The sequence below is a fragment of the Hermetia illucens genome, chromosome 5 (genome assembly GCF_905115235.1).
Source record: "Hermetia illucens chromosome 5, iHerIll2.2.curated.20191125, whole genome shotgun sequence".
Lineage (NCBI taxonomy): Eukaryota > Metazoa > Arthropoda > Insecta > Diptera > Stratiomyidae > Hermetia > Hermetia illucens.
The window spans coordinates 70,257,670-70,273,115 of NC_051853.1; the positions used below are offsets into that span (position 1 = coordinate 70,257,670).

At 39.3% G+C, this 15,446-nt stretch overlaps 2 protein-coding genes across 2 annotated transcripts in view; one reads left to right on the forward strand and one right to left on the reverse strand.

Annotated features, from left to right (window-relative positions):
- LOC119658385 overlaps positions 1-9,100 on the forward strand; it is a 61,116-nt gene extending 52,016 nt beyond the window's left edge. Inside the window, exons 3-8 of the mRNA XM_038065751.1 lie at positions 26-290; positions 3,271-3,413; positions 3,474-3,659; positions 3,718-3,821; positions 7,036-8,174; positions 8,246-9,100. Coding sequence (XP_037921679.1) covers positions 26-290; positions 3,271-3,413; positions 3,474-3,659; positions 3,718-3,821; positions 7,036-8,174; positions 8,246-8,625 — 2,217 coding nt within the window. The 3' untranslated portion in view covers positions 8,626-9,100. The remainder of the gene's footprint in view (positions 1-25; positions 291-3,270; positions 3,414-3,473; positions 3,660-3,717; positions 3,822-7,035; positions 8,175-8,245) is intronic.
- Positions 1-15,446, reverse strand: part of LOC119658384 (E3 ubiquitin-protein ligase highwire) — a 171,442-nt gene that overhangs the window by 100,001 nt on the left and 55,995 nt on the right. The window lies entirely within an intron of this gene.

Consider the following 15,446-nt stretch of genomic DNA (forward strand, 5'->3'; position numbering starts at 1 on the left):
CTTATAATTTTTTTCTTCTTTTCAGGAATATACATTCGGGACGAAAAACTTTATTCCACCTAAAGCTACCTCATTTGCAGTCAAACTAGCAGCTAAGGCCAAATTAAGGATTGAAGCAGATTTTTTTAAAGAGACCAGAGTAAATAAAATATTAATTGAAGGACCAATTGATCCAAAAAGCGTCCAGATAGAATTTCGTACGAATGCGTCTACCAAGAGCATAGCCCCAAATCCTGAAATTACAATAAGGAATTGCCATACATTAGTATTGCGCGAATATTCAATAGGAGGTAAGTAAACTGCAACATCGAATATAGATATATAATACACTGCGATAAGGACCTTGTTTCTGGTTGGTGAAACAAAATAAACAAACCCTCTCGTTGCAAATATGACCGTTTTCGCCGCAGATATTATTAGGTGATAATTAATCTCCAGACTAGTTTAGATTATTTTTTCGATCTAGCTTAGGCCTGAGGTCAAGGCCGATATGATTTGGTTTACACTTTTCAGAAGATGAAGAATCCTCTCTGGCTTGAACCCTCTTGAACCCCTTGAACTAGTTCGCTCGTCTTCATCGTCTAGTGAAATGATTTTAAGCCCCATATGCTAGAAACAGTTTTTGATAGCCGTAGGAGACATTTGTTGCCAGGATTTTGTTAACATTTCTATGCCATCTATCGATTTATTTAATCAGAACTAGCCTATGAAATATATTGCAGATGGAATCTTTTGCATATGAAATTGCTCCACCAAAAATTAGCTTCGAAAAGGAGAATTTGAGCGAATCTAACGCGCCTTGATTGATTAGTTGTTGAATTAAATGTCGTTTAGAGGGAAAAATTATTATATTCCGAACATTTGGCTAAACAGCGCAGTTCTGTGCAATTATCGAAATGTTCCTTCTTTGCCTTCCCCGCGGCTTGTCCCAGGATCAGTAGTTCGTTAGTGAAAATATCTAATATCGTCCAAGCCTGCTGATAACAAACATTTTTCTTTTCTCAGTGGTAGACGAATTTGCACATACCGAAACAGAGATGATGGTTGCTTGTTTCGCTTGTAAATTGCATTGCGGATACGGAGTGCTTCTCTAAACAAAAGTTAAATCATCTCGGCCACCAATTCACTTAAGTGGGGCAAGGTCGCCGATCTTCCTGGTTTTCCCGCAGAAACTAAGCTTGCATCTCCTGCAATTTCTGCAGACTAAATCCTGAGAAATTGAGCTTTATTTCAGCGGTTGAAGAAGAGGATCATAGTTAAGATTCAGAAACAGGGCATCCATCCTGGATGGATGGAGAATTGCTTTCTGCTGTCGCAAAAATAATAATTAAAATTATCCTGGAAGGCACCAGGGGAACCTCGAAAATTTGATCCATAGAGAGCAGGCGAGTTTCTGCTCTCCATTCTCCTGCATTAACCACATCAATACCTGCGAATCATTTTGGAACAGTGCACGGGGTATAGACCTTCGCTTCACCTATTATTCATCGATTTCTAGATTGCTTTTGACAGCGTAAACAGGGAGAGTATCCGGGGTGCACTACGCAGGAGGGAGACATTCTGACGATGCTAATAGCTATTATCAGAGCGACATATGATGAAGCACCATGCTGCATCGAGGCAAAATCTTGAAGGGATTTAAGGTCTTCAAATCCTAGGCCGCCAGGTTGCATTTTGTTACCAATATTATTTCTTCTTGTTATTGCTGACGTTTTTCACGTTGCCTTGTCCGGAGAACGCGGAGACGTTTAATGGACGAGGACATGAATCCTTAAATACTTCAAATACAACGACGACATCTGCTTGCTCTTTTTCTTCTTCGTCAACCTGATACAGCCATTTAACCCGACGCACGAGTTCTTCTGGTCCTCGGTGTTGTCGTAAAGCATACCAGATAAGTTCATGTGGCGCATGGTCAAACGCCTTCTTTAGAGTCAGAAGCGCAATATAAATAGGGCAATGTTTCTCACGGTGTTACCCACGGAGTAGCCGCGCAGCGTGTATTGTGTCTGTAGTTCCTCACAAACTCGGCTTGGTTCACGGGTATTTGAACAATGTCGCGAATGCGGTTGTCAAGAATGTGTTCAAAAATGTTCATGGTATAGGACGAATGGAGAACTACGTGGACGTACAGGTCAGATATTAATAGAAGTATTGATTTAAAGGCTCAAATGGCGATAGATGACTTCCGACCTGAAGTTTGTCGATAGCTTTTTTCCCGCCAATGGTGTTGTCAGAGACGTCTTTTTACTTTTTTTTCTTGTTTCGTCCTATATATATGCCGCAATGGGTGCAGTAAATTTTGTATATTCAAGATTTGATCGTTTGGTTGCTCCTATTATTAAAGGTGACATCCAAACCATGTTCCCCGAGCTACATTTCAATGGAAGGGAAATTATGCTATCTGCTTTGGAGCTTTGAATAAACTTGATGAACGCTTGATCATACTGTCCGTCGGCCTATCAGCTAACTCTGGCGATAAGAATATGTTAAATTGCTCGGAAAAAGTGCCTTGACATGAAAGCATACAAAGACTTCGTCCTCTTCAAGTTCCTTATCAACTGCAGAACCTGGGAAAATCCTTTCGAATTCTCGATCCATTTCGTCTTAAACTGTTTCTCCATATTCTGGAATTATTTCATTAGCCTAATTTGATGTGTTGGTCAGATTTCTGCAGATACGATTTCCCTCATCTTATGGGTCGTGGAAAGCTTTTTGATTCTAGCAGGTCCTGGATTACAGACTTTTAGTCTGTTGTTTCCTAAGATTATTGGCATTGGCATGATGTTTTTTTCCAATACAACCAATCCATTCCCTTTAACCGCTGATGCATTCCGAAATGAAATAAAAATTCCCGTGTCTCTGAAAAATTCTGGATTCGGTTGAGGTTGTTTGTTTTGTTTTACACAAAACCTTAAAAATAATATCGAGTCTAGAAGAACGAATGTTTCGAAAAAATCTGCGAAGTTTACGAAAATCAATTGTATAGTTGTAAGTTCGATTTACCATTACAAGATGGGGATCCAACACTTTCTGAGAAATGTATTAATTCTTACAAAATAGAATTGTTTTATCATTCCATGAAAAGAAGAAAGGTTTTTATCTCTTCCATGGGAGTAGCGATGAGTCGAGAGATAAGTGGCCTACACTTGCTAACATATGTCCAACCACGTATCAACCGGTCTTCGGTCTGGCCCTAACATACAGATTTATTTATTCCATTTTATTTATTATGAATCTATGCAAATTTCATAAGAATTTTCTTCTCAGGTGACATAAAACTGAAAATCCAAAACTGCACCACGGTAATCTTTTTCAAAAACGCTTTAAATTCAGCAAAATTTCACGGTGAAATAGAGGATGTTGAAGATCTTAGAATTGCAGAGCTGGCTTTTGATGAAGCTCAAGGAAAAGTGAGTCACAATTAAAAAACCAACCCGGAAGTATTATAATACGAAACTTTATAATTTCAGATTGACATCTATAGATCTTTCATAGAAAATTTATATAGCTTGCAAGGAATTTTTCGTCAGATTGCATTTTACAATTGCACGATTGGAAACATTACTGGCAAAACATTTAACGTGCTAGAGATTAATGCAATTATATTTGATAACTGTCGAATAGGCGTTATCAATACGAATGCCATAACTGAGAAGGTAAGCAGTACATAAAGTTACTAACTAGCAATTACGTCATTTATATATTTAACTTCAGGTTTGGAGTAAGAATTTGCAAATTACTGGAGGCTATATAGGTGTTATTGAACGGAAAGCCATAGATGGGAGCGGAATAACGGAATTAATTTTATCCAATAATCAGTAAGTACTATATAGTGTATATATTGTATCTTGTGGCGTAACTGTTCCAGAAGGGAAGCCTTGTTATATCGCACACGAAAATTCGTGTGTTAAGGGATCTTTATCATCTTTTAGGCTAATGCTTGTCAGTAGCAAGCAAATCAATTTTAGGCAAATATGACTTTATTAAAACTGCTGTTATCTGATATTGTTTTGCTGGCGCATTGACAGGCTTTCGTGCGCTTTCGGGATTTTAGGAGTTGTCTCTGGGACCAGAGCCTGTCATAAGATCAGTTGCGTTCCAACTGACCGACATCATATAAGCGATCAGATTGATCACTTTCTGATCAGCAGTAGATTTAGGATTTGTCTCTTGGATGCGCTGACATCGGGCCCGAAAATGCTTAGCTTCACTTGCATCCGCCACTTTTCACTGGGTTCAAGAGCTTCAACCGGAGTGCAACATTGACCGCTTGTATGATCCAGCTGTCGCTCATCACTGGGATTTTGCTGATCGGTTGGCAAAAACCCAGAGAAGAACTTCTTGAGAATATCGATGAACATTGAGACGTCATTCAAAATGCTCTTTTTTCGGGTGTTACGTAGGTCGCCGGTCACGCCCCGAAGAGGCATCGTAAGATCTGATTGGCTGCGGGATCGGGAAAGCACATCGATGGATGGAAGGCATTGAAGGCTCTATTGGTAACTGCGAGTGATGGCGGATACCAATAGAGCGATACGCTCGAACTCCGATAATGTGCAAAGTCCCAGGTTGTTCATCGTTGTGTGCGATGTAACAAAAGGGAATTATGTTATTGCACTGGTCAGGGAAGCGGAAAATGCCACAGAACGCAATTATATCACAAATGTATTCCGCATCACGAAGAAACTTGCATGTGATCGCAAACTTTTCGATAGTCCTGTGAAGGGCGTTGACAGTCGGCTCTTCATCTACGATGACGAGCAGCTGAAGAAATGGAACGATCCCTTTACCACGCACTAAACTGTTTCATATTCGGAAGTTCAGTCTTTTGAAGGAAAAATGGCTAGTCACCGTAATATGCGGATACGAACCGCTCCTCCAATCAGAAGAGACAACACCTCGGCCATCAATGTATTCAAACGGAGTAAAGCCGCTGGGCTCGATGGTCTTCGAGAGTTTTTCATCGCTGCAACTGTAGTTTCAGCAGATCTGTTACTTCCACTCCTATAGAAATCGTGGCAATTCGAGACCTTTCCCAGAAAGTGATAGAAAACGATTATCGTTAAAATTCCAAAGAACGAGTACTACAATCTGTAGTCTGAGCCGAAACATGCTACTTGATTTCCTAACTTTATTTGAGCACTAGACAGACTCATTGTCATTCTGATGAATTTAAGCAGATTCGCTGGAATTTCAACTTCAGATAAATATTTTCACAGTACTGAACGATCGATACTGTCATATGCCTGTTTGAACTTGAAGAAAATTTGATGGACATTCACGTTATATTCCCAGCATTATTCCCGTATCTACTTCGCTAAGAATATCTGATCACTCATTGGGTTTCGACGTTGAAATCCTTCCTGGTACTTGCCAACAATATTTTTTAAGATGAATTCGGGTCTTTCTTTATTTTTGACAACGCTTTGTAACATGCACACATCCAAAAACGATATCTCTCTACAGTCTCACAACAGAGTTTCTTCGCAATTAGTTATTATTTCTAATGCTTGTAAGATTTTCATAAAAGTTAAACATGCAACGTCTCCTTCTTTACAAACAATTTAAGTACATATTTTGGGAGCTACTTTCTCTCTCCTTCAGTGCTGAGCTAAGCACTGCAAAGTCTACCGAGGTTGGTCATCGATATTTTTTCTTATTTTCGGTGACGTTCGCCGTGTTGCTTTCTCCGAAGGACGTGTTCGTCAAATGCCTCGACTAGGCTGATGACGCCTGTTTGCTATCTCACTGGGTCATAGATCTTGGCCAAGTGGTTCCACATTTGCGAAGAAAGGCAAATTGAGCTGGACTGAAAATAATAATAATAATCTTTGGCGCAACAATCCATATTGGATCAGGGCCTTGAAGGGTGTTAGAGCACTTCATTCAAGACCGTGACGGTTGTTGTTACAGTACACTGTAAGAGACAATGTGGTTAGCATTGCGGTCGCCCGAGATTATTTCCCTGATTTGACTCAGGTACTCATTCACAACTGAGTCGACTGGCATCCGACACCCAGTCACGATAACAAATCCCTCTGCCGACAATGAGATTTGACCCACGACCTTCCGCTACGACAGCTCAGCTCTAACTACTTGAGCCATCCGGACACAGAGAGGCACCAACAAAACCAAGGTTCTTAGTTACAAGGGTCATTTCACTCTCACTATCTGCAGGCGGAGTTAATCAATTTGTATATCTAGGTAGCGCCCTTTCGACCGACATTGACGTCGATCTCCATGTCGCTCGACGAATTAACAGTGTAGATCCATTTTCGCTACCTTGTCTAAAACCTAAAAATGCAGTTATCTCAACACCAAGATCAAATTGAGACTGAACTAGCACATGGAAAGTGACCCCTCAAGAGATGAAAACTGATACTGAGCAAATAACATTTTTTTAGACGCATTTCAAAGCTCACCTTTGCTTATAAGAATACCACTTCAGCTGATTTCTTGGCGAACGCGTTTCTGATTGTCAAGGTATACAGTCCCGGCTTCACAGCTAGACAATTCAAAGTTCATTTTGTTCACCTTAAACGTTCTATTCTTTATAAAACATTTTTTTATAAGTCATTTGAAAAAATGAGAAGTCAGATCAACATGTCTACGTTTTGCTTCGAGTTCCAAAAAAAGAATGATAAAGGGCGAAATAATGTTGCGAAGTTTGTAAACTATGTAGAAGGATGCCTTTTGGATTGTTTCAATCGAAAATGCCATGGTGCAGTTGGTTTAACGGCAGTCTCACGACCTCTTCTTCCAATGTCAAATATCGTTTGTATCATAGATGATCTTGCTTATCTTTGTGCTTGCTCCGCTGTTTTAAGCTTATCGTTGCTAAAGAATTCAAGTGTTATGATGATAATAAACATAACTTTATTAAACATGAAAAGAGCAAGAGAGACTGTGTGGAAATCCTTTTCTTCACAAAGCATAAAACAGGAAACATATATTTACTTTAAAAGTAAAACAATATAATTACGATACACACACATAGCAAGTAATCCAGTAACATTCTTTTTTTAATTTTAGCATCGACACCATTCAGGAAAAGGCCATTCGAGTATTTTCCATAAATGCCACAATAACCAACAATCGAATTTTACTTGTTGACAAGGAATGGATGGAAGTTAAAGAATGGACAAATTTTATTGTCTCGAATAACACTTTTGGGAAATTCAGTCTAATGACTTTGGATAAACGAAACAATAAATCTGTTAAATGCATTTTTGAGAAAAATCTAATAACTCTTGCTATGCCAGGCTCTCTAAATCTAACAAATAAGAACTGCATGATTCGTGAGATCGCATTCGGCCATGACTGCAAATGCTTGAAATATGATAACTGGCTGGAAAAACTTACCTCGAGAGACATAAGATCTGAGAGTTATTGCACAATAAAAGAGGATTTGAAATTTTGCTTTAACAGGACACAATTGAATGTCCTGAAATACGAAAATGAAGTCTGCAGTGAGTCGTCAGAGACTCTTGATTGCATGAAACAAAACAATTTGAAATTTATCGACGGGGAATTTATAAAACCCCAAGAATTTGAGCGCAGGAAGATTAACCATTGGTACTACATTATAGGAGCCTGTATTGTATTAGTGATACTTATCATAATACTGATTATTGTATTTGCAATATTTACGAGGAAACGAAAGTCAATTATGACACGGGAATTCGATGAAAATGCTCAATCGTTAACTAATCGTGGCCGTTTTTCCAAGGAAGATCGGCGTGTTATAAAGCAGACAATGGAAACTGTAAAACAAAACTACTCGCATGACATTTACAAAGAGCTCGACAAGCATGTACAAAGTCTTCTAAAGGAAGACATAGATGAAACCGAATTAGTTCAAACGATCGCTCTCATTGTGCCAATCTTACATAATTGCGAAAACTCCGGAGATAGTTTTGTGGCATTCACAGCAATTTTGGGAAAACTACTTCAACCAGCTGATGATGACCTTCTTGACCCCGTGTACGCGGAGCCTCAACTTCCAGACCGAGTGATTTATAACCAAATTCCGGAAGGGCAAACAGAGGTAGAACACATTTACACAGAGCCGCTTAGTGTGCAGCAGCCGCTCCTAACTAACGAATATGCGACACCGGCTGATCGGAATGAGGCAACAGCTGTCTATGCGGAACCAATTGGAATTGATAAAGGTGACTGATGGGCTTTATTTAATATCAATCCGAAAGCAAAACACTGATAATCACCTTTTAATTCATTTCAGCAAGTAATCTTATTCCGCCATATGCTGCAGTAACACCAAGGCGAACACTCACCGATAATATGCACAATTCTCTTCTCCAACAACCATCCACATCACACAATCTACCAGATGTGTTGAACTCCCTATCGGGGCGCAAACCAATGACCAATGTCCAAAAGTTAGCTGAAAATTTCTCAAATAATCCAAAATTTCACATAAATCGATCGCCAACTACAAACCGGCGAATACCGCAATATACGATTCCAAATAAAGACAGGACGCCAGGCCCCAGTCGGCCTAACACTAGAAATAATCCATCCTCTTTGGAAACTAGCTCAAATCATTCGGGTAGTAGCGACATTACTGTTAAAATTGATGACATCGACTATGCGGATGCATGATGGCGAACGAAATTTTTTACAAATATTCGCAAATAGTAGAATCTTCTAATGTGAATCTTTCGAATGGCGTGGGAAAAGTATCAAAATCTTTAAAAATTGTTCTTTTCCTACAGAATACATACGAGAAGGAATGAATGATTTGTAAATTTGATTTTGATCTTAAAATATTTTATGACGGCTTAGGTGTAAGTACGCAGATATACATATGTGTTGTATTTCTAGAAATGATATTTATTCACCAATTGTCAAAATATATCCTTTGTTTTGTAAATGAAAGACTCGCCGAAACTTACGTTAACGTAATAGTATCTGTTAAGAATGATCGCAATTTAAGTCTAACTATGTGATGATATTGCTGATTGCAATAAGTTTGTTAGTTATTAATGAATAACGAGTGATATACATAATATTTCACATAATTACTGAAATATTTTTCTAAATAGTTTTTTTTTGTAAAAAAATAAATGCTGTTGAAGAAATTCAAGAAATACCTTTTATTTGGGTTAAACTGGTATAACTTTCAGTTCACCAAACGTATCTGATCAACCTTCTTTGTAAATAGCAGGAAACTTCTTTTCAACTGGTATGCTAGCCTTCGATACTTGATAGTTATTTCATTACGTTAATTAACATTTAACAACACGTCGAAATTATGAAATTTGTTAATTCTACCAGGAGAGCAGATGTTACTCACGCGTTGTCAAATCGCTGAAACTTTAAAGTCTCTCAGCTCTTTGTTAATTACAAAGAATTATCCCCTCTTTAAACTAAACTTCGCAAATCACACACAGCGAACAATTGTTTATCTTCGTAGCACTACAGATCCTTTTTGAGCCTTGGCTTCCCGAATGTATTGTCTTTAATCCTTTCGTGTTCAATGCTCATTATACCCAATAATAAAGGGTCGATTGAGTTTCTCGGCTTCCCGACAATACGCTTTTGGGCATTTTGGAGTTGACCATTCGTCGAACATGGCTGGCTAGAGTTTACGAAATTATACCACTTTAGAGGAGAAGCGGACATATACATATAACGTACAGTTGTGTTGTTTGCATAAAGCAAAACCTTATTAAAATCGAGTTTTTCTGCCCATTGTCAAATGAAAAGTTAACGGGGGAGTGATCACTTGTTCCACGGGCCTATTCTCAGAAACTAAATCTATACCCTGCATAACGAAATCTGCTCAGTTTATAATATATTAGTTTTTTTTTTTTGAAAATTTACTAGAAATCCCCACTAGGTACATACTAAAACCAAATTTTCAGGAATATAGTTTATAAGGCATGACACCGCGAAGTGTGGTGGTAGTCCTACAAGTCCTAAAATTATAACTGCACAAAACTGTATCTTTTGTGTAAGCTTACTGAAAACTAAGGCAATAAATATGAATATCACACTGAACAGCATAATCTGAAGCACTAAATGCATATACATTACGAGCTACTTCCATTTGCGGAGCAGATGTAAACTAAAGTATTCTTACTAAGAAGTGCACAAAACCTTTTATGCCTGAAGCGGCAAGCTTCCAGTTTCGGACCTGTTATTTCATGTACTTCTTTGTGTGTCCTTTGATAACTTATTCTATATACCTTAAGCAGCATTGAAATCATCTTTCCTCAATCAAATTGCAAAGTGGGATCCTCTGTACCCCAAATGAAATCTCCCATTTTACCTTACATCTAATTGGCATAAGATTGATCCGTAGTGGAGCGCAGACCACAAACCCATTTTCAGAGCCAAGCAGCCATTTTCGAAAACTACATAAAATTTCTTATAACGTTTAAAGTACCGTTAGAATAATTTCTGTAGAAATTTAGATAAAAACTCGATTTTAAAATTATCTTAAAATTTGAACAGTTCTATCTTCGTGATGATGACTTTTGCAATTGAAAAAATATCCGTTTATAAGAAATGTTATGTAGTTTCCGGAAATAGTATCAAATCTGGCATTATATGTCTTTTTGACACAATTCACGAAAAACACTATAACTGTGTAACGGCAAAAGATAAAGCTCCCATTTCTGGGACGAATTTTCCTCAAACAAGTGGTATTATCCATCATTAGAATTCGTACCATCATGAACTGGACACTCTGTACAGACTTCGTTTTGATACGCGGCAAATAAGTCGAGACGGCGATGGAGGTAAAAATGAAACTGTGGACAGATCTGAATTGTAGTGTCAACGATTTTTGAAGAGTCTTCCCTGCTTGCTATAAAACCCGATTAAAAGGGATAGAAATTTGTGAACTAGCAACCTAAGAATTTCGAAAGTTCACTGCTACTGAAACGTAAACAACACCTCCGGTAGGAACTAACCTCACGGCCTTAGGCTATCGAAAACAGACTATGACTGGTTTCTGTTGCGCTCAGCAGTAGATTTATGAGTTGTCTTCTGGTTGTACATAATAAGAGAGGTGATGACATTGGCCTCGAAAGGGATCGCTAATAGTCGCTTACCCTCGTTTGCATGTTGCGTCTGCCACTTCTCACAGGGTGGAAGAGCTTCGACCGCCTAAGTTCAATACCGACTACTAATATGATCTAACTGTCATTTGACAGTGGACAAGCTATCTTGCTGATCGTTCATCAAAGTTCTTAACCGTATCATATCCGGTGGAGTTTCGCCTCTTGTGGATGAAATGGCTAGTCACTCTGACATGCGAACAACGACTGCTTTTCCAAACATAAGAGAAATGATCTTGGCCATCAATGCATTTAAACGAGGTAAACGCACTGGGCTTGATGGTCTCCCCGTAGAATTATTCATCGCTGCGCTTGCAGTTTCTGCAGATCTGCTACTTTAACTCGTACGGAAATCCTAGTATCCCGAGACCTTTCCCAGATTGTGGAACAAGAGGATGTTCGTTTTGAATGCGACAATTGGAGGGGTATCTGCGTGCCCTCGTCATTGTAAATACAGTCTGTTACATAAGAGCGTGGTCACTGTTAAATAACAACAACAATTGATTTTTCGAAAATTCGCAAATTTATTGATAATTTGGTCGTCAATACTCAATGCAAATACCTCAGTAGCAAGTCCAATCTCCTGCATTGTCAATTATGGCCTGGCACCGTCGGGGCATACTTTCCACTAGTTTTTCTGCATATTCTACCGGAAAAGACCTCCAAATTTTCCGAATTTGTCGAGAAAGTTGATCTAAATTACATGGCTTGCATCTGCGAAGCTGCATTTTCATCAGAGCCCACACATTTTCCATGGGATTTGTATCCGGTGACTGAGATGGCCAATCTAAAGTGACAACTCCGTTTTGCGCCTTCCACTCGCTACGCTACGCTCGACTCCCATGTTTCGGATCGTTGTCCTCTTGAAGGATCCAGCTTTCATTTTTCTTGATATACCATTGTTTAGCAGATGGTAACAAAGCCTTTTGATATATTTTATTCATTTTTTCGGCATTTAAATTCTCGGTAAATAAGAACAAAGTACCGAAATCTTTGTTTGAGAAGCACCCCCAAACATGGAACTTGACGGGATGTTTAACAGTCCGTTGAAGCATCCTACTGGTGGAGGTTGTCCAGGCGTGTTTGATGCTCGGAAATGCCCAGAAGGAGGATTCATCAGAAAAAATTACGTTGCTCCAATCGCGGTCCAAGTTTTCCTTCGCCTATTCCACTCGTTTTTCAACGTGTTTTGCACTCAACATTGGTTTTTCCAAAGTACTGCGATATTTCAGTTTATTGGCAAGCAAGTGCCTGCGAATCGTTCCCTAAGATATGTCACCACCTTTTGCTTTCAATTTCACAGCAGCTCCACTTAAAGTCAAAGTCGGATCTTTCGAGAACAATGCGAGAATCTTTTTTTCGTCTTTTTTTGAGACTTTGCTTGCACTTCCGCGATCAGGAAAATCATCAACGTTACCGACCTTTTTATAGCGATTTATCCACTTGCTAACGAACTGCTTCGACTTTCCCATAGCAGTTTGCGTTAATTTGGGTCCTTTTTCATGCAAACATAGAAAAATTGCCTCAAAGCGAGAGGCGTAAACAGCACTCATTTCGAAAAACCAGTCAATTGAAGACTAAATTTGACAGAGAGCTGACTTTTTACAAAAAGCATGAAGGACTGAGGTGCCCTCTGTCATAGAAAAAGAAACAGGACGCTCTGATTTTTTGTCTACGTGTAACAGTGACCACGCTCTTATGTAACAGACTGTAATAAAAAATACCTGCTTCGTATAAAGGAACTCATCGACAAACAAAACAAACTGGTTTCCGTTCCGGATTCTCCTGTATTGCCGACATCGACGCCCTACGGATCATTTTGAAACAGTGCGCGGATTCTAGATCCTCGCTTCATCTGGTCTGACATGTTCTACGCAGGAGAAGCATTCTGGAGATATCAATAACTACTATCAGCCGATAATTTCTCCTATCTAGGGTCGAAAATCACAACCGATAAAAGCTACGATGATGAAATCCGCGCACGGTTGTTGTCAGCCAACAGAGCCTATTTCAGCTTACAAAGACTGTTCCGCTCGAAACGTCTCACCATAGGGTCAAAGCTCGTACTGTACAAGACAATGATCTTGCCAGTCCTCATGTATTCCTCGGAGACTTGGGTTCTTAGCAAGAAGAATTGCGAACTCTTGGCCGCGTTCGAGAGAAGAATCCTCCGAAAAATTTTTGGCCCCCTACACGAGGATGGACGATCCCGTAACATACATAACGACGAAATCTATGAGCGATACCATGACCGTCCGGTTGCCGATAAAATCCGGCTCAATAGGTTACGGTAGGCTCACTTAATCCGTATGGATGAGGATGATCCAGCCCGAAAAGTCCATAAGGGCAATATCTATGGTAGAAAAAGAAGACGAGGCAGACCCTGTCTAAGATGGAGCGATGGCGTAGGTCAGAACGCCAGACAGCTTTTAGGGATATCGAATTGGTGGATTTCAGCGCAAAACCGGAATGTCTGGAGTTCCTTATTAAGGCAGGCCTAGACCGGATACCGGTTGTGGCGCCGTTGATGATGATGATCAGCCGGACATACGATGGTGCAAAATGACACATGTTGCATCAAGGTAAAATCCGCCAATTTCGCATCTTGTCGCCGTTTCCTTGTTCAGAGGACGTCAAGGAGTTCAATGAGATCCTCCCTCAAATGCCTTGACCACGCTGATGACATCTGCTTGCTATCTCGCCGGGTCAACCACCTTGGCTACATAGTTCTGGATTTGGAAACAGGGGCAAATGGAATCTGAATAAAGATAAACACCAATAAAATCAAGGGAGTTTTGGGGGAAGATCAAATGGCAAAATTTTATTATGTAAATATGTAATTATAGACCTACAGTACTTTTCAAAAACTTGCTACTAGACAACTTGCGGTTTCGTCATCAACATCCAGAAACCCCTTCGGTGACGCTGCTTGCAGGGCAGAGGCAGTCAGTAGTGAGTACCTCTACCCTAGACAAAACCGCATGTCGCATGTTTTTAAAAATGTGGGTTGCAGCCCAGAACAGAGGAGTCCGTTGACCAGAAACCGAGAATGAAAGTTTCTTTCCAATTGGTTCGGTACGCCAGCAAGTGGATGGAAGACTTAGGACTTCCTCATATCCTCAAAAAAAATTATAGTACTTTTGTTGTGTAGAAAAATATCACGCGGAGAGCCTTTGTCGTCTTCGGCAAAAGCTGTGATTCGTTCATACAGCAATGAATGCTTCCCTATAAGGAAAATTGGAGAAAAACTCCATAAGCCCCAAAGACTGGTTTCCAACTTCCCAAAATTTGGGGATTCGTATAGGAAAACTACTCGTTTTGATCGCAATAAAAAACTGACTCTGTAAGAACACAACCAGATAGTCAAATTATGGGAAAACTGAAGCTTCTGGTCACAAGCTGCCTAATAAGACATATTTTGTACGAAAATGAGAGTTGGGTTTTTAGGAAAAGATTAAAAAGCTAATTTTTGATCAATCTCACAGAGACTGAAAAATGAATGCATGTGAAGGGGGAGTAAATTTTTTTCACAGAATATGATCGTGTGGGGTATGAAATGAAAGGGTTCAGTTAGTACTTTTCGAAACTGATCATATTTTTGATACTGGATGAAACATAGGGGGTGAGGGCTCCAAATGTGTCCCCCAAGAAGTGTAACAGATCTCGTTCTCAGAACCTATCCAACCGAGAAATTTGAAAAAAATCACAATGGTGCAGGCCTCAAAAAACATTCTATTCCGTATTTCTGCTTAGATAAAGTTAATAATAGTATATTACCATATTTAAGAAATTTACCCGAAAACCTCCCCTAAGTTCACCCAAGAAGTACAAAATTGATACGGTTATAAGTAATAATATATTGCTATGAACGGCGGAGTTGGAGTTTGGCAATACATATGTATATCAAGGAATGTTTTGAATTGGAGGAAATTTCTTACACAAGAAGAACACAAAGTTTTTAAACTCGACCCGTCCAGCTTCCGGTATTCCGACTTGTTTCTGTAGTCGTTTGTTCTTCCACCCGCTTTTGAGTAGGTAATAATCGTTTGGGAATTCTTCTGGTATGAATTCTCTCTACAGAACCTGCCTTCTGGATTTCTTCCACATGTACCTGGACCTAAGGTTATTCTGAGGAAAGGCTTAGAATTTGGAAAAAATATTGTTTCAGGTGTTACTGTGGACAATTGGAAGATAAAGGGGGGCTTCTAGATTATGAAAATTTCGAAGAAATAAACGTACGCTACTCAAGAAATTGTCATGGATGGTAATAAAAACCATAATATATGACCAGTTATAACAAATATGGTATATGAATGGCGTAGATGCTGAGGAATGCCAAATAGGAGCAGAGACCAA